This window comes from Suncus etruscus, chromosome 10 (assembly GCF_024139225.1).
Source record: "Suncus etruscus isolate mSunEtr1 chromosome 10, mSunEtr1.pri.cur, whole genome shotgun sequence".
Lineage (NCBI taxonomy): Eukaryota > Metazoa > Chordata > Mammalia > Eulipotyphla > Soricidae > Suncus > Suncus etruscus.
Genome location: NC_064857.1, coordinates 54,450,255 through 54,473,657, shown reverse-complemented (window position 1 = coordinate 54,473,657; position 23,403 = coordinate 54,450,255). Strand labels below are relative to the sequence as shown.

The 23,403-nt window shown below is 49.9% G+C and overlaps 1 protein-coding gene across 1 annotated transcript in view; it reads right to left on the bottom strand.

Annotated features, from left to right (window-relative positions):
* The window catches only part of VIPR1 (vasoactive intestinal peptide receptor 1), a 31,523-nt gene extending 30,915 nt beyond the window's left edge, over positions 1-608 (bottom strand). The window contains exon 1 of the mRNA XM_049781656.1: positions 476-608. Within this exon, the coding sequence (XP_049637613.1) occupies positions 476-608 (133 nt within the window). The remainder of the gene's footprint in view (positions 1-475) is intronic.
* Between the last annotated feature and the right edge of the window lie 22,795 nt (positions 609-23,403).

The following is a 23,403-nucleotide window of genomic DNA, read 5'->3' as shown; positions in this document are numbered from 1 at the left end:
CACTGGGAGGCAAGGATGAGGCCCAGTCCATGGTGATGAATGCAAACCTGTGTGGATGAGTTGGGCCGAGTCCTCGAGTACTCCATGGTGCTCCCATCTCAGCTCCAGAACCTGCTCATTGTCACAGGCACCCTACCTGTGGGGTCCTGAGACGACCCTCCTAGGTGGCTGGCTGCCAAGCACAGGGGGGTATGGACCACAAAGGCAGCATTGACCCCACTCACTCTTCAGAGCCCTGAGTTCACATCTCCTCCTCTGATCACACCTGGGGTACCCCCTGACCCAGGTGGTAGGACAGGAAGGAAGAGGCCTGTTGGTATTTTGCTCCTTTCATCTATGGCACTCCCTCTCCTATCCCCTCTCCTCTCCATTCAGCCAGTAGCAGGCACCACTAAGTGTAAGTTCTAGATCTGGGATCATCCTGCGAAGAGAAGGAGGGCTCAGGTACAGTATCCCTGAACTGGCGGGTGCTCACCTGCTGTCTCGTTCTCTGTCTGGGCCTCCTCTAGGCACTGCTGGTGCTGCACCTCCGTCAACCTCACGTAGGCACACTCTTCCTGCTGCAGCCCTGCCGCCAGGCCGCCCTTGGACAGATAGGGGACAACCATTAGCAGGTTCAAAGTGGCTCCCCCACCCCATCCAGATCCAAGACTGATCCAAGTTCCAGACTAAAACCCCGACTCAGATCCTCAATTGAACTCTAATCCCAGTCCAGCCTGAACCCCAATCATAGACCGCAGACTGAATTCTGATCCTCACGTTGGATTAAATTCAAATATTTGCCCCAGAGTGAATCCAGTGCTAGATCCCTGCCTGAGCCCCAATCCTAATCCCAGCCCAAATCTCAATCCTAGCCTCTGGAATGAACACCAATGTAGATTAGACTGAAACTAGGGCCTGCCTTAGATTTGACCCTGAACTCTTGTCTGTACCATATAAAACCCTGTTTGCCTCGGAACCTTGCTTGTGGCTTCTCCGTGGCTCCTCTCAGTGTTGAAGCTGATGAGAACTTGTTGCTGAGGAGGGCTACCAGACTTTGCCACTCCTCAGTTTGCCTGTCCCAGTTTGGCATGAATCTACTGGCTGTTGTGAGTTGGATCCTGGCCTTTGGTCCCTCAGGCCAGGTCCAGGAGGAATCCAGGAATTGGGCCATATTTTCCAGCCTCTGTCCTCATTCTTGGAGGGGACACTAGGCCTCCTCATCCAAATCCCACCTGTCTCCTTGGTTTCAGAATAATTCAATCCATAGAATTGAATTATTGAATTAATCCACCTCAGAGTGGAACACTTCAGAGTCACTGAAGTGGGAGACTCATAAAAAAGAGAAGCCTCTTTAGTAGGGACCTGTTGCAGTTCCCAAGACCCCTCCCATTAATGGGCGGGTCTCAGATAGGTACACCAATAGGGACCATAGTCCCACCAAGCCTGCTCTACATTAGGGTGTAGGAGCCAGATTTGTAGCAGCAGCAGCAGCAGCAGCTAGTGTGTGTGTGTGTGTGTGTGTGTGTGTGTGTGTGTGTGTGTGTGTGTGTGTGTGTGTGTGTGTGTGTGTGTGTGTGTGTGTGTGTGTGTGTGATGGGCAGAGACAGCTGGGAAAAGCCCAGTTTGTAGCAGCAGCAGCTAGTGTGGTGTGTGTGTGTGTGTGTGTGTGTGTGTGTGTGTGTGTGTGTGTGATGGGCAGAGACAGCTGGGAAAAGCCCAGTTTGTAGCAGCAGCAGCTAGTGATGTGTGTGTGTGTGTGTGTGTGTGTGTGTGTGTGTGTGTGTGTGTGATGGGCAGAGACAGCTGGGAAAAGCCCAGTTTGTAGCAGCAGCAGCTAGTGTGTGGGGTGTGTGTGTGTGTGTGTGTGTGTGCGTGTGTGTGTGTGATGATGATGATGGGCAGAGACAGCTGGGAAAAGCCCAGTCTGGGAGCTACTGGTGGGAGAAGGTAGGGGCCTCCCTGGAGGACTGACTGTCTGAATTGCTCAGTTCCTTCTGGTCTCTTTGGCCTGAGGGAAGTGACTGTCCACAGTAATTCCACACCAGTTTCCTCCCATCTGTGCAGGGAGGCAAAAGTCACAACGCTAAGGGACCTTAGGGGAATGTCTGAGCCTGAGATATTCAGTGTCCCTCAGGCCTTGTAGCAAAACCCTCACCTCTGGCCCCTCCTAACCTCCCCAGCTGCCTCCAAGGGCTTCTCCCTGTGGTATTGTGAAGCAGAAAGTATGAGGTTGCACCTCACCACCTTCCTTTAAGGAAGGTCCTGTCTGGCCTGCAAGCATCAGGGTCCGAGGGTTGGGCTTTTTTTTTTTTTCTTCTAAATCAGTTAATCCCAGAGTCTCAGGCACTAGCAAGGCCTCCATTACTACAGAGGAAAGGGGTGGGGGTCCAAGTTGAAGAAGCTACAACTCCATTCTCAAGGGCTGCCCAACTGAGTCCTCCCATCCCAACATATCCCCCTGCCCTTGCTGAAGAGGGGTTCTCACTGTCCCCTGTTCTGTGCAGTTCAAGCACGTATCCCTGATCCTACATCCTCAGAAAGGCCTCCTTGGCAAGGATGCCTCTCAGACTGGAAGTGTCAGCACCTCCTATGTCCAATGCCATCAGCTTAGTTCCTGCTATTTCCATCTTGGTGTATTGCATTTACAAGGCCTCCAGGTTAGAGGTATTGCAGTTAAAAGTTAGCATAGTCAAAGTAACATGGGTGGGAGATAGCTTAAAGGGGTGGAACACATCTCTTGGAGGCATGAGGTCCTGAGTTTGATTTCTGGGACTGCAAGGCTCCCGGATCCTAGGTAGCACTAAGCATTGCCTGAGTATTAAAGGGCTCATACCAGCATCACTGGGAGTGACTCTGCAAGGGAAGCCCCATATATAAAAAAGAATAAAAGATTAATAAAAGAAGGCCAGAAAGATTGTGCAGCAGGAAAGTAAGGTACTTGCTTTCCATGCAGTAGACTGTGGTTCCATCCCTGGCACTCTTAGGACCCCTGGCATCCCAAGCACCACCAGGAGTAACCCCAGAGGAGCAACCCATGAGTAAAGAGCCAGGAGTAAGCCCTGAACACTGCCAGATATGGCCCTTAAACCAAAACCAATAATAATAATAATAATAATAATAATAATAATACAAGTAACATGTCTAGATTTTTTGAATGAGTGTTGAACAGAAAAGACTTGAGGCTTAAGGATGACAATGCATTAATGACACAGCATTAAGACAATGCTATGCTATTGTCTCTTTGGGTCACATGCTTCCCCTCTTGCTAGTAAAGGTCACTTAGGCTGAAATAAGAGTTTTGTTTTAGGGAACTGTGCTGGCTCCCCCTGCACTGGCAGGAGAAGAGAGGTGGATGGAGGGACCCCAAATGAGGGAAAGGGATTGGCCATGGAGCTCATGATTCCCCAGGGGACTGTTTGTCTGGTTTGGACTAGGTTTCTTCCAAACCCTACTTTCCTATAGCAAAGGTTTTCTCTGCATGTCTGTTGCCTCTGTTGCCCATTCTCACTCCTATCACCCTACCTGCAAGGCAGGAAGGACAGGGGTGGACCTCAGCTGGTGCTTTGCCTACTACCTTCCCCCGTCTGTGACAAGTACTTCTTATGGTCCTAGGGAGACCAGCTCCTTTTCCACTCTGAGTTTCTGGGCTTCTTATGAACCCTCTTCCAGGGAATTGCCAGGTGACTGGGCTTGGGTGAGTTGGTGCGTTCCTGGCAACAGGCCCTGGCCCCAGGCCCAAATTAGTGGACTCAGAGCCAGGAGGCTTACTTTTGGGATCTGGGATTGAGCAATTAGGCAAGTGGACTTGTTCTTTCCCACTGGACTGGAAACCTCAGAGGATGCAGGGGTTCAGCTCTGCCACTATCTTGCAGCCAAGATGAACAAAATGATAAAAGTCACACCGCTACAGGCAGAATAAAGAAAGGGAGGGAACCTGGGTTCTCTTGACATTGCCTAAGCCCATGAACTCAGCCGTACTTCCTGCCACATGAGTCTGTAGCTTTCATTATGGCTTGAACTCAGTAAATTTTCTGTCCCCATAACCACAAGAGCTCCGACTGAGGCCTTCTGAAGGCGGAGCTGTGCCCACATTGTTTGCTAGGAATCTTCTGTAATCATCCAATGAAGGCATCATAGATTTCTTGATGGCTTGTTTGCTACCTTATGGGCAACAAGGAGCTGCACCCACCCTGCCAGCTGGCCTTGTCCCTCCAGTGGTGCAGTTCCAGAGCAGAGAGTGGACATGGAGGGGCAGTACGCAGGGTTCTGGGGTGCTCTGGGAGCCTAGGTTACTCAAGAATAAAGTGGGAAGTGGTCTGAAAGGATGCTAGCGGGTTCTTCTGTTAGCATCAATTAGTGGAAGTCAGATCCTATCTAGAAAAGGGTGGGGAAGTAGAGCCCCAGAGCAGGCCCAGAGGTCACCAGTGAATGGCCATTTTCAGAAGGTACCCAAGCCTTGAGCAGGAATCTGGACAGCACATCGGCCTCTTTTCAGCCTCACTTCAAACCATCTGGTCAACCCATGTTCTTTCGGAGACAAAGCTGGGGCAGCTCCCTCTAGTCCTTATCACTGAGGAATTCAGGCAGACTTTGGACTTCCTCTTCCACTTATTTCCGTATTCTAAACATCCTCATTATCCCTCTGGACTCTCGAGCAAAAAGTTGGACAAGTCCCAGCTGGATACAGCCACCACAACGACTCATTTCACAGCAGAGCTTCAGGGGAATGTGGGGTGTGGAACTAATTGAGAAGGGTCACTAAAGGTGAGCCTCTGAGCATGTGTATGAGCTTGACAAATGAGAGGTGGAGTAAGAACATTCTAGAAAGCAGGAGCAGTATGTGCTTGTTCAAGTACCTCCTGCATGAGGATCTTCAGGAAGCCCGTGGAGCTGTGGCTTATGCTATGGCGGCATCAGAAGATGACAAGGGGGACACTGGAGGAGTAGGCAAGACTGCCTCAGTTGGATGGTCATAGTTGTTGCCATTGTACCTCCTGAAGGTTGAGACTCACCAGCCTTATTCTCCCACTTCAAATCTCTGATGGCCCATGAGGCCCAGACATCAAAGCCCAGGCAGGCATCATGACCAGTGTTCAAACTCTGCCTACTCACAGTGCTTTCTACAGTCTCCAACATGTTCCCCGACATCCCACATGGAGAAGAGATAAAACTGGGAATTTATCCAAACCCTCACATCCTTTGCTGAGCTGAGCTTGGTCAAGTAAACTTCAAGGCAGCCTTATGGTGCAAGTAGGTTAAGGCAAGAGCTTCAGGCCAGACTGGCTCCCCATTTCTACTCTGGGACACATTCCCAAGCCCAGAAGGGACCCAGACCCGTGATGAGGTAGGAGCATCTTTCCACTCTGGTTCTCTTGCACTCATTTCCATGGTGTTGGCTGGCTGGGTAGCCTTGAGGAGAATCTCTAGTCTGCCCCTGGGAGCAGTGATGAATCAAGTCTTATTTGTGTTACCTCAGTGCTGGGATTCCCTATTCTCTTCTCCCCACATGGAGCTCTCTAAGATCTGGGTTTAAGTTGGCTTTTGTGGCTCTGAGATGCAGGGGTCTTGGATGATGGGGTGAGCTTGAGGCACGTGCTGGGAAAACAGCACTGTAGCTACCGGCCTGGAAACTAAACCCTAACCTTAGGCAGGACATTGGATAATGACAGGATGGAAATAGAGTAGTGCAGTAGGGTAGGAGAGGCTAGATAGATCCTCCTTTAGAGGGACCTGGAATATTGTGACAGGCCAAGCTGGGTGAGACAGGAGAAACACTTTCCCACCTGTGAGTGACTGAGCACTTGGGGTGAGGGGTCACTGCATGTGACTTGACCCCTAATACTTCTAGAAGGAGGATGGTTTTTCCTGCAGGTACAGGAGGGAAAAAAGAAGAAAGGGCAGGCTCAAGAGTGATCCACCTCTTTATTCTCTTCTCCATCACCTCCTACCTCACCATTTAGTGAAGTCCTCTCCCTCATGAAATGACAGGGGCATAGAGAGAGGCTGGGAAACTGAAGACCTAAAGAGGAAACAAAGGACTATAGCTCCCTTTGTTTTGGCTTTTGTGTTTGAATGGGCAGAGGAGATGGAGATGTACTCAGAGATGCTGAGGGAAAGGCCAGAGGGAGAAAGGCCAGGAGGACTTGAGGCAGCGGCAAAAGAGATGAAGAACCATGCTCTGGCACTGAGCACTGAGCCTGGGGCACAATATCTGCCTGCCACAGCTCTACTAGAAGCTGCAGCCCTTTCTCAAGAGACATGTGGCTGAGGGAAACCATAGATTCCAGAATCTGACAACAGTTCCCTGCTACAGCACTATGATTATGCCTGACCAGGGACAGCAACAGCACCTTCCAGTGATGGGTAAAAGGTACCAGAGAATGAGCAGGAGGAGCTGGCATCAAGGACCAAAGCCCAGTCTAATCTGTAATGCAAAGTGGGCCTTGTATTATATAGCTATATATACTTTATTTTATTTTTTTGGGGGGGAGTTCACACCCAGCAGTGCTCAGGGGTTACTACTGGCTCTGCATTCAGAAGTCACTCCTGGCAGGCTTGGGTGACCATATGGGATGCCAGGATTAAAACCATGGTCCATCCTGTGTTGGCTGCGTACAAGGCAAATGCCCTACCATTATGCTATAGCTCCAGCCCCCTATACTTTAACTATAGCCTTATGCCCTACACAGCTGTAGGAAGTACAAATACCTCTGTTTTACCACCTGCCAGAGGTGGTCATGTTCCCAGAAGTAAGTTTTGGCAGCTGGCATTGCCCTTGTCCCCCTCCAGTCATTCCTGGCCCTCTCGGCACCCTGTCACCAAATCTGGGCAAATCTGAATTTGACTGGAAACACCAACTTCTGGGCCCAGGTTGAGCTGTGAAGGGTGAAGTAAGAATGTGAATATGTTGTATACTGTACATTTGCTGAGTTAAAAGGAAAGACGTAGATGTAGATTTGGGCTCAGGACAAGAGAGAACACTAGCTTGGAGTGGAATCAAGATGAGGGCCCTGGTTAGTCGAGGAATGCCACAAAGACACAGCCTGTGGTGATCCCTATCCCACCTAGAAACCCTCTCTGAAAGGCTGACTTAAAAACATGAAGTCCCAAATTTCCTCTGCAGAGGAACCCCAAGCAAAGAATGGAAGGTAGGGGTGAAGGGGCAGCCAGGACTCAGTCTAAGCATTCGGTATATATCTCCTGCTCCTCAAAGATCATCCTGTGCACCCCTGGGGAAAGAGAATCAGTCTAGGAACATAGTATTTGGGGTGATACTGATATGGGGACCATATAGGCAGAGTCAGCTGGTGACCTCATTCCCTTAGCTGGTGCCCCTCCATGCAGCTAGAACTTGTATAAAAAGGGCAGAAGACATTTCCTAAGAGAGCCTTACCACAGGAGGCATTGCTCAGAGGTGCCTCAAAGAGTAGGGTAGTGTCTTCCATGCCTTGCTCCATGTTCACCCACTAACCTACTGTCTGCTCAGACCCCTAAAGACACAGGAAGGAAAAATCCTGGCAGCCATACTAACTTCCTGCCTAAGAGCATTGCTCTTTGCTGACAGGGAGGCTATGCTGCCCAGGGATTCTAGAATGTTCCAAATGAAGGCATCCAGTTGATTTTATTTGGTGTGATGAGGATATCCTACTTAGATGGGAAAATATCCCTTAGTTTCAGGAAGACATCTTAAAATAACATAGGATGAAAGACCAGAATGCTTATAAATTATTTGAAAAGACTTCAGCCAAAAAAAGTCAATCATACAAATAGTAATGCTAAAGGTTAATATTGGTCAAACCAAGGAACTGAAGAAGGCAAGCCAGAAATTCCTACACTGCTGTTTTACATCATGACTCTAGAGCAGGCTTTCTTAAACATTTCCACTTGAAACCTCTTTTCTCCTGAGAAGCTTTTACACAAACAGGTATATGAAATGGGTCTACAAATCAAATACTCACTGATAATAAGTCACAAAAAATTCATTCTAAAACAATTATTAGAAAAGTGATACCCAGCAGTTAAAGCTATTGGGCTCAGGAATGGATATTTCCATGTTGGTTATATGATTCTTTACTTTTTGTTGCTGCTGTGGGAGTCACACCCATTGGTGCTTAGACCGGGATGGGGGGCTACAACTGTCTGTGCCAGGGATTGAACCTAGGACCTTGCATGTGTAAGGCAAGTGCTCTACTACTTGAGTCACAACCCCCAGCACTCTTCTGCTTTTAAAAATTCATTTGACCAGGCTGGAGAGATAGTACAGTCAGTAGGGTGCTTGCCTTGTATACAGTTGGCCTGGGTTTGATTCCTGCCATTTCATGTGGTCCCCTGTGCACCACCAGGAGTGATCTCTGAGCAAGAATAAAAAGTAAATTCTTAGTGCAGTCAGGTGTGGCCCCAAAACAAAGAGAAAAATAGGCAATTTTTATAAGGAAGATAAATAATAGCCACCCACCACGGGTTGCAGGACAGTTTCTTTCTCATCTAAGGGACATATGATGTCCATGTTCCAGGGTATAGTGAGAACTAATTTGTGTTGGGAAGTCCAGTGGAGGGTAGATTCTGGACAGAAGGGGCTGGGATCAGAGCTAAGGTCCTCAGTCCAGCCCTGTGCCTATAGCAGAGAAGGTTGGTAACAGGCTCACCCAGGGTAGTTTGCCAAAGTGACTGCCACTCTCTAACAAGGATTGCCCCTTGACACCTGTCCCTTACCACAACCCATCACCTACTGATCCTGAAGACTTCTCCCTACCAATTATCTGGCCACTTCACAAGGACACAAACTTCCCATTATTTACAGGACTCTTCCCTGCCTCAGGGAGCCTAGCTAAGTATAGAGGTCCATAGGGTTCCCAATCTGGTTTCTGAAGAAACCACTAATCCTGGTTTTCACAGACTTTACCTCACAGGAGTTCTAAATCTCAGCCTAGCTCATGGTCCTGTCAGAGGAAGGTCAGGCCTCTCATCCAAGTCTCTTTCTCATTTCTGCCTCTGTATTGTGAAGGGGGAATGGAGGTCCTCCCACAGAGATGAAAGATATGCTCAAGGTCAACTGGTTGTCATTATAGAGTGAGGTAAGACCAGGTCTGTGGCCCTCAGCATGAACTTCTCAGGGGGCTTTCTCATAGAAGTTTCAGAAATCCAGAGCTCTGGGACACTAGGACAGGAGGGTAGACATCTCTAAAAATAGCTCAGCTTCCAACACTGTCCCTGGTGCACAAGTCGGTGGGTTGCCATGTTACTCAAGGAGGAAGCCCCAGCATCATGCAATCACATTTCCTAAAGTCCCTAAGGGGGGCTGGAGAGGCTGAAAACATATGGCCAGTCAGGATGTCTACTGCAAAGCCATGTCTTCAGATGCAGATGGACAGCTCAGAGAGGAGTAAGAGGAGCCCAGCCGACTCCACCTGTGAGGCAGTTCCAGCTTCGAGGGGCGGGAGGAGAGTGTAGTTAAGGTCCCATGGTTCTGCTAACAGACCAATGGTTAGTTTTATGGTCAGGGTAGAAGTAAAAGATTAGTTCATTAGACTAAATTCTTCAGGGTATTAGCCTGCCTCCTCCAGAGAGTCTTCTCTAACTATATAACTCTAGCTCTAGCAGGCTGCACCCCATACACACCTGGACTTTTCCTTCTGGGTCACCTCCATCAGCTTTCAAATTATCTCAAGGCAGATAATTCCCAATGGCAGTGTGTGTGTGTGTGTGTGTGTGTGTGTGTGTGTGTGTGTGTGTGTGTAAGTTGTGGTGTGAAGTACCCCCTCTTTGCTGGGTTGAGCACCACCCTGTGGGTTCTCTGGGTTTGCTCTGGAGTGGGGGGGAGGTACAAGGGAAGGTCTGCAGGTGGCCTGGAGGCAGACTTCCTGTTCTGAGACACTGGAGGTTTTCTTTCCTTTTTTTCAGTTCTCTGTTCAGACATTTCCCCTTCCTGGGTAGAGGTCAGGGCACCATAAACAGGAATGATAAGGCCTGGGCCTTTCAAACTGGACTTTGCAGCTGCTCTTTTATGACTCTGATAATACCAGCCACCCCTTCACCTGTCCCCCCGACAGAGTGTGGTGGTGAACGGGAAAGTGGGAGACACAAGGAGGAAAAAAAACAGGGCTTCTCACTCCAGCTTGCCCTCACCCAGTCCTGCCCAGGGCCCTTCTCTTCTCTGAGACCAGACCTGCCCTCAGCTTAGGAACATGGGAGGTGAGAGACCTTGATCCTTGTCCCAGAGATGGTCCAAGAATCTCAGGCTGGGCAGTGAAATGTGCTGATGGGTGTGAACTGAGTGGACTGGATGGAGCAAACAGGGAAGACTGGAGGAGGAGCAGCAGCAACAGCAACAGGAGTCAGGTTCAAAATAAATAAGATTTAGAAAGAGAGGGGAGCACTGGAGGAGGCAGGATATAGGCACAAATGTGGCCAAGTTCTCACAAATTTGAGAAACAATGCTGTGTTGTGCAGAGAAACCTGAGGGAGGGAACTGGGTGCCGGCTGGAAGGTCTGATACCCCTGGTTCATCCAAGAAACATCAGAGTGGTCAGGATTCAGTCTTTGGGGGCATCAATGGACTTGTGGGTGAGGCCACAAGACTCAGGGCAGAACCTGGGAATGTGTTGAGTATGTAGGAGGTGGCTCTTCGGTTGCTTCTGAGAATGGTCTGCTTCGAGTACAAATAAGCTTCCTGTGTGCAAGGTTTGCAAGATGAAATAGCAAGGATTTCCCTCCTAGGGGAGGTGGTAAGGCTGGTACTCAGAAAAGGAGATAACTCTTTCTACTCAATGGATACTCATTCTACGATCCCACCTGCCAACCACGAGTTGGAGGCAGACTGCACACATCTGGCTTTCAGACATATCTGGGTTTCTCGAATGTTGGGGTTAGAGGAGAAAAACCAGTCTCTGTGCAGAACTGATGCTTGAGGCAGGAAGTGTGGCTGTGTGTGTGTGTGTGTGTGTGTGTGTGTGTGTGTGTATGTGTGTGTGTATGCGTGAGCGTGTGTGAAGGGGGTTGTTCTGAGGCCTCACTTTGCTATCTGTAAAATGGGCTTGAGAGGCCTGCAAGAATCTTTTGTTTTCTTTTTTGCTTTGGGACAACACCAGGTAGTGCTTAGGGCTCTGCATTCCTGGTGAGCTTGGGGGAACCATATGGGATGTCAGGGATGGAACCAAGGTCAGCCAGGCCAAGTGCAAGGAAACTATTATCCGACCTGCTGCATTATCGCTCTGACCCCAGCCTCGGAGAATCTCCAGGTCTCCCCTGCTCTTGGAGATGACATGTACATCTCCTGTCTGGATTGGGACCTGCCCTGCTGCCCAGGTGAGTCCTCCGTGGACAAGCGCATGGACACACCAGCAGCACTGGGACGACCATAGTGGCGTGGTCGCTGCACACCTTTAGGGATACACGTCCCCGTGTGGGAAAGAAGCCAAGAGTGTGAAGAAGGGGGTGGCTAAGTGGCTAGAGCCACCTGTTTGCAGTTACAAGGTGTCAACCGCCCAGAAAACCCACCGACTCTGCTCTGACGCCCCACGACCCAGCTTAGGCACCGTCTCTTCCTTTCGGCTCGGTTGGCACAGGACGCAGGGCCGGCCAGCTGCTCCCTCTCTGGTCCCCGAATCCCCGCATGCCCAGCGTCCAGCACCCGCACGGCTCCGTGAATGCCGCTGAGCCGGCACCCTCGCACGGGAGGCACGACCGAGCCCGGCTCCTGCGCTCCGTCCCCGTCTGCTCGGAAGGAAGCGGAGGCGAGGCGCGCCGCCGGCTCCAAGGAGCCTCCCCGGCACCGACGCCGAGCGCCCAGACGGTCCCGCGATCCCGGCCGCCCGCCCACCTGCCACCGGGCTGGGGGACTCCCACTCACTCACCAGGGCGCCGAGCAGCAGGCAGAGCCAGGAGGCGGGCGGCGGGCTCGGCGGGCGCATGGCTGGCCCGGAGCCCGCGGCGGGCGGCCCGGCGGCGGGAACCCGGGACGGGCGCACGACGCGCGGTGCCAGCGGCCGGCCAGGCGGTGGGTGGCTCTGCCGCCGCGGCCCCGCCGCTAAGAGGCGCCGCGCGCTCGGGGCTGGGGGCGGACCCGGGGGCTCGCCTGACGGGCGGAGGGACCAGCCAATGGATGCGCGGGGGCGGGGCTTAGCCAGGGGCTCGCAGCCAATGGGAGTGCAGAGGCGGGACGGCGGCCCAGGTATGGGCGGGTCTAGGAAATATCAGCCAATAGATGCACAGGGGTGGGGCGTAGATTCAGGTGTTGGGCGGGGTCAGGGAAGTTCCGCCAATGGATGTGCAGAGGCGGGGCGGAGGCGCAGGTGTGTATACGGGGGGGGGGGGTGCCGGGACGCCCAGCCAATGCGTGCGCAGGGGCGGGCGGCGCCAGCTGTGAGTGGGGCCGGGGGCGCACCTGCCGGAGTGGAGTCCCGAGCGACGCCGCTGACCCTGCCCGAGGGTCTCTGTCGCGAGGGCCGGGAGGGCGCTCCTGTCTCCGTGTCTTCTCTCCTGAACTCCGAGAGCCCCGAGACGGAGTGCCCCGTCCCCACCCAGCCGACCTGCCCCGCTTCGTGGGCCGCCTTGCGCCCTCGGCACCGCCCCAGCTAGGGGTTTTCCAGCTGCCCCTTTCTTCCGAGCCACCCACGCCCACCCCGACGTCCGCTCGGGTGCGCGCGGGTCCGACTCCAGGCCGACGCCCACCCAGGCCTCGCCTGCCCCGCTGCTCTCTGCGCCCGGCACGGGCGGGATTTCGGGCCGAAAGGGACCCGGGGTGGAAAGGGCTCGTTGTTGGGTTCTGCGTTTCTGTCCTTCCCTTCCCTTCCCTTCCCTTCCCTTCCCTTCCCTTCCCTTCCCTTCCCTTCCCTTCCCTTCCCTTCCCTTCCCTTCCCTTCCCTTCCCTTCCCTTCCCTTCCTTCCCTTCCCTTCCCTTCCCTTCCCTTCCCTTCCCTTCCCTTCCCTTCCCTTCCCTTCCCTTCCCTTCCCTTCCCTTCCCTTCCCTTCCCGTCCCTTCCCTTCCCTTCCCTTCCCTTCCCTTCCCTTCCTTCTTTTTCTTTTCTTTCTCTCTTTCTCTCTTTCTCTCTCTCTTTCTTTCTTTCTTTCTTTCTTTCTTTCTTTCTTTCTTTCTTTCTTTCTTTCTTTCTTTCTTTCTTTCTTTCTTTCTTTCTTCCTTCTCTCTCTCCCTCCCTCCCTTTCTTCCTTCCTTCTTTTCTTTTTTTTCGTTTTTTCTCCTTTCCTTCTTTCTTTTCCTTCCTGTCTTTTTTCTATTTTTGCTTTTGGAGCCTCATCCTGCTATACTCCTGGCTTACTCCTAGCTGGCTCTGCACTCAGGAATCACTTCTGGTGTGCTAGGGGGCGTGGTGGGGGCTATGGGATGCTCGGGATAGCACATGGTATGCTGAAGACCTAACGCAGGTGTGTCGGTCCTGTGCCAGGCAAACACTCTACCTGTTGTATCCACCCTCCAGCCCCTGGGCTCGATTTCTCTCGCTGGAGCACTGCGAGGGAAAGGCCCGGGGTGCGAGGGTGCAAGCGGAGCTCAGCTCTGAGCTCCTCGGTGCCACCCCTCTGCCCAGACGCGCTCGGCTCGCTCCGGGGCCCCAAGGACTGCGGAGTCGGTGCGGGGAGGAAGGCGCGTCTGCTTCCCCGAGCCTTTCGACTGGCCCCTCTGGGTAGAGGCCCGGCCGGAGCACCAGCACCCCCACGCGGGCAGGAACACCGTGGGCAGGAGCCCAGCCCGACCGCATCCCAGCCGCATCTCGGTGCAACTTGGCAGCCTTCGGGTACTGCCTCTGGGGAGCCAGGGCGGCTTCTGTCCAACTCCTCTGCACCACCTTTCCAGGGGGATGGATGGGGCTGGTAGCGCGGTGGCCGGGTGCACTTGGAGGGCGTCCATTCGTGGATCCAGCCCAAATCACTGCTCTGCCTCATTTACTGCTCTGTCTTCCATCCAAGGGCTGATGATAGTTTGATTGAGGCTCCAGGTGGCCAAATGGGTAGTGGGGATGGGTTTGGTGAAGGGTAGGCAAGATAACGGTTGGGTTAAGGAGGGGATTCGGGGACCCCACGTGTAGCATAATGTGCCACTGCATAAAGGAGGCCCATCTTGGCTGGCTCAGAGTGAATTGCTCACATCCCTGGGAACACACTGAACGTAACCCTACAGAACTGGAAACTCAGTAGCTAGCCTTTGGTGGAGGTGGTGGTGGTGGTGGGGAATGGTGGGATGGTGGTGGAGTCAGGGGAAAGCCTACTATGACAAGCACCAAGTTTCTCAATTTCAACTTTCGGTGGCTACTTGTTTCCTTTCATCCACCCTCCCTCCTTCCCTTCCTTCCTTTTTTCTTTCTCCTTCAGTCCCTTCTCTCTCTTCACTTCCTCCCTTCCTTTCCTCCTTTTTTCTCAATAGTTCTCTATGTGCCAGTCTCAGAACTCTACCCTGTGGCATTTCTCACTAGAGGAGGACCCAGGAGTTAACAAGCACAATTTCTGCCTCTTTCCTCATATAAGCTGGAGCAATCTTTCCACACTGGTCATTCTAAGATCCATCCCCATTCCCCCTGCACCCCCCCCCCCGAAGGAAATGTTTAAAGAAGTACCTCATCTCCTCAGTCCACGCATCTGAGGGTTAGGTTCCTTCATATTCTTGCCCCTTTTGACTCCATAACACCCCCTCTGAATGGAAAACAGGGCACAAAAGATAAGTTCCTTGCCTTGTGTGCAGCTGACCCCAGCTCAGTCCCTGGCACCATTATATAGTTCCCTAAACACCACCAGGACTGACCCCTGAGCACCACAGGGAGTGGCCCAATCCCCTTCACCTTTCAGGTCTCAGGTCTTCAGTGGGTCAGAAGGCTTCTGTGCTCTCAGTGTGTGTGTGTGTGTGTGTGTGTGTGTGTGTGTGTGTGTGTGTGTGTAGGACTCATGATATACACACCCAAGGGCTTTGGCCCAAGTGGGTCTTAGCGAGTCCTTGCCTATTCTAGCCTTTGTGAATCACAGAATGTGGGCAATCTATTCTGGTGCTACCTAGGACACTTTTCATCTCTCTGGGCACAGAGTCACAGGCACTTGAGAGAGTTCTGAGGGGACTGGGGATTGATTGGAGGAAAGAGCCTCAGTCCACTTTGCCATGACTCTGGGGGCCAGGTCCAGCAGTGAATGTGGAAGTTAAAAGAACAAGGAGCAATCCCAAGGTATGAGATGGATGGGTGGGTGACCCCTTGGCAACAAGACTCTCTATCCCAAGCGAGCCTGAGCAAACCTAGAGGCAGTGAGAATGACTGTCAGGAACTGGTGCAGGGAAGGTGGGTAAGGAGCAGCATTTTCATGCAGAGCCCCTGTGCAAACATTGCTTCTTTTCTCATTTCTAATGAGAAGTCCCCACTCCTCACCGTTCTTTCCAGGTTTACCCAACTACACCAAAGTTCTTAAACTCGAAGATTCAATCTAGGCTAAATGTGACTAAGTTTTAAGCAATAATAGTTCCCTTATTGTGGCTGTGGATTCTGAGGTTCTGGGAGACTTATCATAGGGCACTCTTGGGAAGGGGGTATCCTAAGATGGGTAGAAATCTCACATTCACATGACTTGCCATCTGGGTGGACATCAGAAGCAGCAGGTGGGGGGACTTGAGTCTCTTTTCCATTGTTTCACCCTTCTCAGAGCCCCTTGACAATCAGTCTTTGAGTCACAACCCCCCTGCTCCCTCTCCCTGTGCTCCTTGTTTCTCCCTGTTCTTTGGCCGTGATTCCTCTTGACATGAATTTGTTTTGAGTCTCTCCTGCTTCCTAGGTACATCTCCTAGTCTCTGGCCCAAGTCCCATCTCTCTTCAGATGCCAGCAATCACTGGGGTGTAGAAAGAAAGTGTGTGTGGGGGGGAAGGTAGGAGCGTCATTGGCTTCCTCGTGATGACAGACACGGAGGCAGGAAGAGAATCTACAGTTTCTCATTCAGAGACTGCCTGGCTTTCTGGCTGCCAGCCACCTCCCTACTGTGGGGGCTGCCCTGGCCTCTCCCTGCCTCCCAAGTTATGCACCGCAAGTTTCAAAGGTCCCAGTTCTGGAGCTCAGCCATTCTTTGCTAGCCCTGCCTCTTAACTCCTTTCAGCCATCTTCCCTTTGGGCTCCATGCTGGTCAAAGACCAGAACGCAGAGACCCAAAAGCCAGAGAGCCCAGCAGGGCAAAACGGGCCTAATCCCCTGGCTCAAAGGCTTATCTACCTATTCCAAGACCCTTCCCAGGAATGGGTGGGGTCTTGCAGGTAAGGTCACACATAATATCTGGTTCCCAAGACCCCTCCCAGAAATGGGTGGGTCTCAGGTAGCTACACCTAAATCCAGGGTGGAGTTACAGTGGGAGATTCTATTTTTGTTTTTGTTTTTGGACCATATTCAACAGTCCTCACTTCTGGCACTCTGCTCAGGGATCACGCCTGTTGGTACTTGGGGGACCCAATTTGGTACTGGGATTGGCCAGGGTGGGCCAGGTAAAGCAGGAGGTTGCTGGAGATGGATCTTAGGTTATTACTTGGGGAGGACCCAGACAGGGTCCGGCTTGGGGAGTCATGCTCTAGCACCCTATTTCAGAGTCATCCACTATGCTGTGTGGTCACCAGAAAGAGCTAACCGTCTGGGCTTCTGAGTTGAAGGGATCAATTATAGGTAGATTTTACCCAATGAGTATGGTTGGTGCTCTCAGGGATGTGACTTACTCAGGCTACACTTCTTTGTGGCTACTTTTTTTCCTGGGAGAAAGGGATCAAGTGACCTCCAAGTGAAAGTCTGGCATTGCTGAGGAATGGTGTTTCGTTCTCCTCCCTGTGAAACTGCAGAGTGGTGTCCTTTCCTCATCTGTCCGGTCCCATCTTTAGCAAGTCCACTGTACTGGGTACTGGGAATATCTCAGTAATGTTGACATGGCCCGTTCCCTCCAGAACTGAGTGCTGTTTGAGAAAGATACTGGGGTAGGGGAACCTTTTGATGGTGCCACATGGGAGGCTGGAGATGAGGGAGAATGTCCTGACTTGTAGACAGACCACACTGTTCCCAGGGTCTGAGCCAAGACTGGGGCAGTAGGGGGAGAGTGAGCAGGTGCCAGGGTTAGGTGGACAGTTCAGAATCCCAAGGGAGCAGAGGCTGAGAGGAGTTAGGGTGGCAAGGTGGGAGGGGTCCTGGGAGAGACAACAGAGGGAGTGGGTAGGTGGTAAAGACAGGGGCAAGGATGTGTGTGTGTGCTTGTCTGTGGGGTTTGTTAGGCTGTGTGTGGGCCCAGTTTCTTGAAGGTTCTGCTCTAGAGTCTCTTAGCTTACTGCATCCTCCTCCTCCTTTGTCCTCTTCTCCCTCCCTTCCTGCCTTCCTAGCCTACTCTCTTATTCCTTCTTCCCTCCTTTACCTTTCCTTCCCTTCCTTCTTCCCCCTTCCTCTCCCCTTCCCTCTTCTTTCTTTCCTTCCATTCCCTCCCTTTTCATTCTCCTCTTCCCTCTCTTTCCTTCCCTCCTCTTCCTTCCCTCTTGCCCCCTCCTTTCTTCTTCCCTCCCTTTTTTCTTTCCATTCCCCCTTTCCTCCTCTCCATTCCCTGCCCTTTCCCCCCTCTGTCCTTTCCCTTCCCTCTTTTCCCTTCCTATTCTCTCCCTTTCCCCTCCCCTCCTCTCTCCTCACTCATTTCATTCCCTTCATCTCCCCTTTCCCCTCACCCTTCTTTCCTTCTTATCTCATTCCCCTTTCTTCTTTCTGGCAGGTTCTTTCTGAGGAGATATTCAAATGAGAAGGAATGAAGAAAGTTAGAGAGATCCTGCTCCAGGGGAGAGAGGAGACTTAGACCCTCCCCTCCCTAGTCAGGGCACAGTGAAGGTGACTGGAGGGAATTTCCAGGACTAAATTGGGCCCAGTAAGGGTCCCACTGTCTGTGGTGACAGTGCAGTTTGGCATGGGGTTTCTAGTTCAGGAAATCCATGAGAGTTTAGTGGGGGAAGGGTTGCTCCATTGTGTGTGCTCTAGCAGCAGCATGTGATTTGGTTATGGGCTTGTGGTGGCATCTCTGTGTGTGGGGGTGTGTTTATGGGTTTGTGTGTACAAGCTTGTGAGAAGGTGTCCTTGTATATGGATACAAATCTCTGCAGGCCCATCTGCTTCCAGCTGGTGTCTGACAGTTTGTGTGGGATGAAGGCAGGGTGAAGATCAAGGCTCCAGGGCAATTGGCATAAAGGAGATGAGTCTCAGAAGTATAGTGTCCAGGACCTTGCCCAGGCCATCCCTGACAGCTCGTTACTGGACTGGGGTACTGAGTGAGGAGAGGGATTGTGGAGAATGTTTAGACCTATACCACTGACATCTCTATTTTCAGGCTTGCCTCTCTGGCTTCCAGCCCTGTGTTTCTGCGAATCCATAGGGGATTGATCTTGACAAAGATTCTGGAAAGACGCACCAAACAGACATGTGATTTGAATAACATGATCGATGAATATGAAAAACTCAAGGGTATCCGATAAAAATACGAATATTTTGTACAACTTTCAAAGAACTAGTAGAAATAATATTATTAATAATGATAATAAAACACTAGTAGAAAAACTCACCAATGCAATAAAAGAATTTGTGTGTATGTGTTTAGATGATAAAGAGCAACAGAACACCAGATGTCAGGAATAATTATAACTATTATGCATCATAGGCGATGTAAATGAAAGCTAATTTAAAATGGAAAATCTAAGAGAAATCATTCAGATAATTAGAACAGTAAGCCTATAAAGAAGAAATAATCCCCCACATTCATGCATCAAGCTCTATCAAAAGGTTAAATAAAGAAAAAGGAGACATTGCCAAGCCTGCTGTCAGAGTGGAAACCCGAAATCCTCATTACATGAGAATTCTTTAGTCACCAAAGTCAGTGAACTAGAATCGCATGTCCCAGCTGGAATCATTATTTCACTACAAGGTGAAGAGCAATTAAAGCTGGTTGAACCTATCCTGCCGACTACTCCAAAAAAAGAAAGAAAAAAAAAAGCTGGTTGAACTTACAGTTCCTTGCACAGAACTGAACACCTGTAAACAACAGTCTGTAACTTTTATGAAAGCATATATATGTAAAATGTAAAAATCATCCAGGAAGGATAAACAACCTAGTCATGTTTCACCTTTGCAGAGAGGGGTGGGGCAGAACGGAAGACAAAACAGAGGGCTTATTTTCTATTGGGCAACAAATTAACCACAGACTTCTTGGCTTAAAACAACACCCACTTATCTCATATTTCCTTTTTTTGTTTGTTTTTGCTTTTGTTTTTGTTTTGGGGCCACACCCAGCAGATCTCAGGGGTTACTCCTGGCCCTGCACTCAGAAATCTTGGCAGGCATGGGAGACCACATAGGATGCCAGGAATCGAACCAGGGTTGGTCCCAGGTTGGCCATGTGGAAGGCATAGTGCTATGCCATGCTATCACTTCAGCCCCATATCTCATATTTCTTATAGGCCCAAATATGGGTTATCTGCATCCCTGATTGATCCCAAAGTATTGCTCAGGGTCCTCTTCTAAGTACATTCAGATTATAGGCAAAATTTAGTTATTTGCAGCTGTAGGACTGATTTGGGTTTTGTTGTTGTTGCTGTTATTTCAGGTAGTTGGTAGGATTCCCAGAATTATACTTATATCTGGCACCTATACCTCTCCATAGGAACATCACTGCATGGTGCTTGCTTTTTCACAGACCTGCAAAAGAGTATCTGCTGCAGTTCTCAACTTTTCTGACTTTGGTTTTGAACTCTTTTCTATTGTTTTATTTATTTGGGGAGGGTGGGTTGATTGAGCTACATCTGACTATGTCCAGGGCTCACTGCTGGCTCTGTTCTTGGACACCACTCCTGGAAGTGCTTGTGGGATTATATATGGTGCCCATGATTGAATTGGGTTGGCCACATATAAAGCAAGTGTGTGCTTAACCCCCTGTACTATCTCTCTAGCTCTGGACCTGGTTTGAAGGGCTCATCTGATAGCTGGAGAGACAGCACAGCAGTTAAGGTGCTTGCCTCGTATGCAGTTGACCTTGGTTTGAACACTAGCATCACATGTGCTTCCCTGAGCTTAGAGCCAAGTATAGTTCCTGAGAACTGCTGGGTGTGTTCCTAAAATAAATACAGTAAATGAAAGTGCCCATCTAATAGAGTGCTGATTTGCAGGCATGAGGCCCAGAGTTGCACTCTTGGCACAACTTTGTGGGTCCCCTCTATCTCTAGCAACCAAAGTGTGGGAGCATCACAACCAACTGAATGCAAAACCCAATTAGCTCACACACAAAGATAAGAAAGGGCAGGGAGAAAAAAGGAAAAGGAGTTGGCCTTATGATCTCAGAGAAGATTAAAAGCAAAGGGAAGATTAAAGTACATATTTGCCATTTCGTTGAGGAAAAAATTCAATAAAGGGGTTTGCCTGAAGTTAGGCACACCTATACTCAAGGGAGGTAATAGGGCAAGGACACAGAAAGGAGTGGTGGGTATTGAAGGCCCTTTTGGGGCCATCTCAGAATTAGGATGACTCTAAGAGGGGGGTCTTGAATTAAGTTACACAGACTTTCAGTATTTTCAAATGTATCTACAGTAAATCTAGCATTTTTTGCTAAGGTCTGAAAAATCGAATGATGAATGTATTTCTTTGGTATGGTTTTCCTTTTTCTTTCCTCTATACACTTGAAAAAATATTAGTTACACACACCCAATTAAATCACTCCTGCAAGTCACTCTTCTAAATAACTCTTGTATTGAAAATAGCACAACTGGGGCTGGGAAGGTGGTGCTAGAGGTAAGGTGTCTGCCTTGCAAGCGCTACCGTAGGACCGACTGTGGTTCGATCCCCCGGCGTCCCATATGATTCCCCCAATCCAGGGGCGATTTCTGAGTGCATAGCCCTGAGCGTCAAACGGGTGTGACCCAAAAACCAAAAAAAAAAATAGCACAACTGAAATAATTATATAGAAATGATCAATAATGTTAAAACTGAGATAGATGAATATTAGAGTAATTCAACCTAATGCTTTAGATTTAGTTACTGTGTTATGAACAAGAAGGACTTAAATTTAGTTAAATACACTTACAACTAAATATACTAGAACAAGATCAATATAAAGAAGGAGTTATTAAAGATAAAAAGCCATAAAGTAATGAAATAGAAATAAGATAATGAATAAATGAAATCAATAAATTTGCCCATTGAACCACACATGGTCAACAGTTTAACAAGAACAATACCAGTGACAAGAGAATAATAGTAACCACATGTAAGAATAGATGCATGGTTCCAGAAACGGATATTTTAAGCAAACAGAATGCTTTAAGGAAATATTTTCATGCCAATTTATTTGAAATCTAGGAAAAATAATACCTTTATAGAGAAAAATGAATGATTACACTTACTCCTAGTAAGGGATGTAATACATGGTTTCATAGAATTCTATAAGGCTTAAGGACAAGGTAATTAGGCTGCAAGAGAATAAGAGAGATGGGCTGTACAGGGACATATTCTATGAGATTATAGTGTTAAAATAAGATGTTAACATAGGACAAGGGAGGATGTCTCAATAGGGAGAGCACAAGTCTAGAGTGTATTAGTTCCTAAATTTTATCTTTAGCATTGCCTGGTCTCCCCTCTATCCCCAGCACCACTGGCCTATATTGCTGAGCCAGGCAGTACTGCATGATCCTGCATCATACTGCAGGTGACCCCTATTTTTTAAAGGCAAGAACAAGTAAAGCAAATTATTTTATACTTAATAATGTAATGAATATTGATAGAATATTTTTCAGATGGATATAACTTAGTGTTTTATTTACATAAAGAAACAAAAATGACAGCACAATGACAAGAATAATGAACTACCAAGTTACCACAAGTCCTGAGAGGAGTCAAGAGAGAAAGAGGGTGAAAGTTCCAGTGGGAGGGGTGAGACAGGCTTGATATTTTGCAGACAGAATGCTGGCAGCCAATGCCTGGGAAGGTACATTTGTAGAGAATCTGACAGGCCTCACCTCTCAGGTAGGAGTTGAGACAGAGGCAAAGGCCCTCGAAGGAAACCTGGAAGTAACTCTTGTTAAACCAGGTGTTCCCAGAAAGGGCCAGGCCTGAAGTTTGAATTTCTATGGGTGAGACATGAGACAGTGGAGTTCAGCCAGTGCTGAGCTCAGCCTTTAAAAAAAAAAAAGGCATATTCTTTGGGTCCTCCAGACTTAGCATGGGCTATTTTATCCATCAGAAATTCCTTTTGCAGATGTTTCTCACTGCAGACCTTGCTCTGCCCTAGGGACTTAAATCTATGCCAGTCACCTCTTCTGGGAAGCTTTCAGGGGCCACTGCTGGGGAATATGGGGGTCGGGGTTTCAGTGGAGGTTGCATTAGCAAGTGAAAGGGTGATCTGTCCTGCTCTTGCAGGTCTCAAATGCTGGGAAGTCTGATATGGGCCACCACCGGAAGTGGCCCATAGTCTGGACTATCCCTGATCCCAGCCTGACTCTCAACGTTGCTCGGGGTCTCCACCCAGACTACTCTGATCCTGCCTGATAATTAAGTACAGCTCTGAGTGACCCATTCATGACACTACCCGAAGTGTTACCCAAAATGGCAGATACCCCTCCCCCTGCTCCCCTCCTGGTCTCTGGTCCAATTCTGGGGGGTTGGTAGTAGCTGGAGTGTGATTGGGATACTGAGTGACTTTCACATGAGAAAGGGTGCTATTGGTCAAATAAGTTTGGGCACATATGTGCCTAAACTATCCCTGAACCCCAGCCCTGCATAGTCAGTCTTGATCTAGACTAACCTCTGATCCTGATCATGGATCATGACTTTAGACCAGGTGACCCATAATCCCTGGAGGTCATCTGACTCTGATCTCAGACCACAGCCTTTCTATCCATTGGTTCCAATCTATGTCTGCAACACTAGATTGAGAGACTGACCTGGCTCTGGGCAGGACTCGCAGTCTGAGTTTCTAGCCCTTCAGGAGAAGCCAGGTCTCCAGGCAGGTGTCTCTGGAGCTCTTAGGGGCTGAGCTCATAGCTGTCCTTCCTCTACCCATCCCTCTCTCTGACTTCCAAGTTACTGGGTAATGCCAACCAGGTAAGGGACTCGGAGGCTAGACACAGGGAGGGTGGTGGTGGTGGGGAGAACTGGCCAGACCAGCCCACACCTCTGTTTGCACAGGTCTAGGTAAAAATAGCTGCAGCTACTGCAAACCCCTCTCATTTCCTCTCTCTCCTGGATCCTGCCCAGACCTTAGTCACTTGCCAGCTGTTCCTGCTCTAGGCCTCTTCTTGTCTGAGATGGGACATGGTCCAGCTCACTGGGGCAAAGGCCTTGGCACTTTCAGTGCCTCTGCTAGTGCCCCAGTGAAACTTGACACCTGCTCCTGGTCCTGGGAAGGGCCTCTTGGCTTGGCAGGAAAAAGGGATTAAAAAATTCCAGAGTGGATCCCAG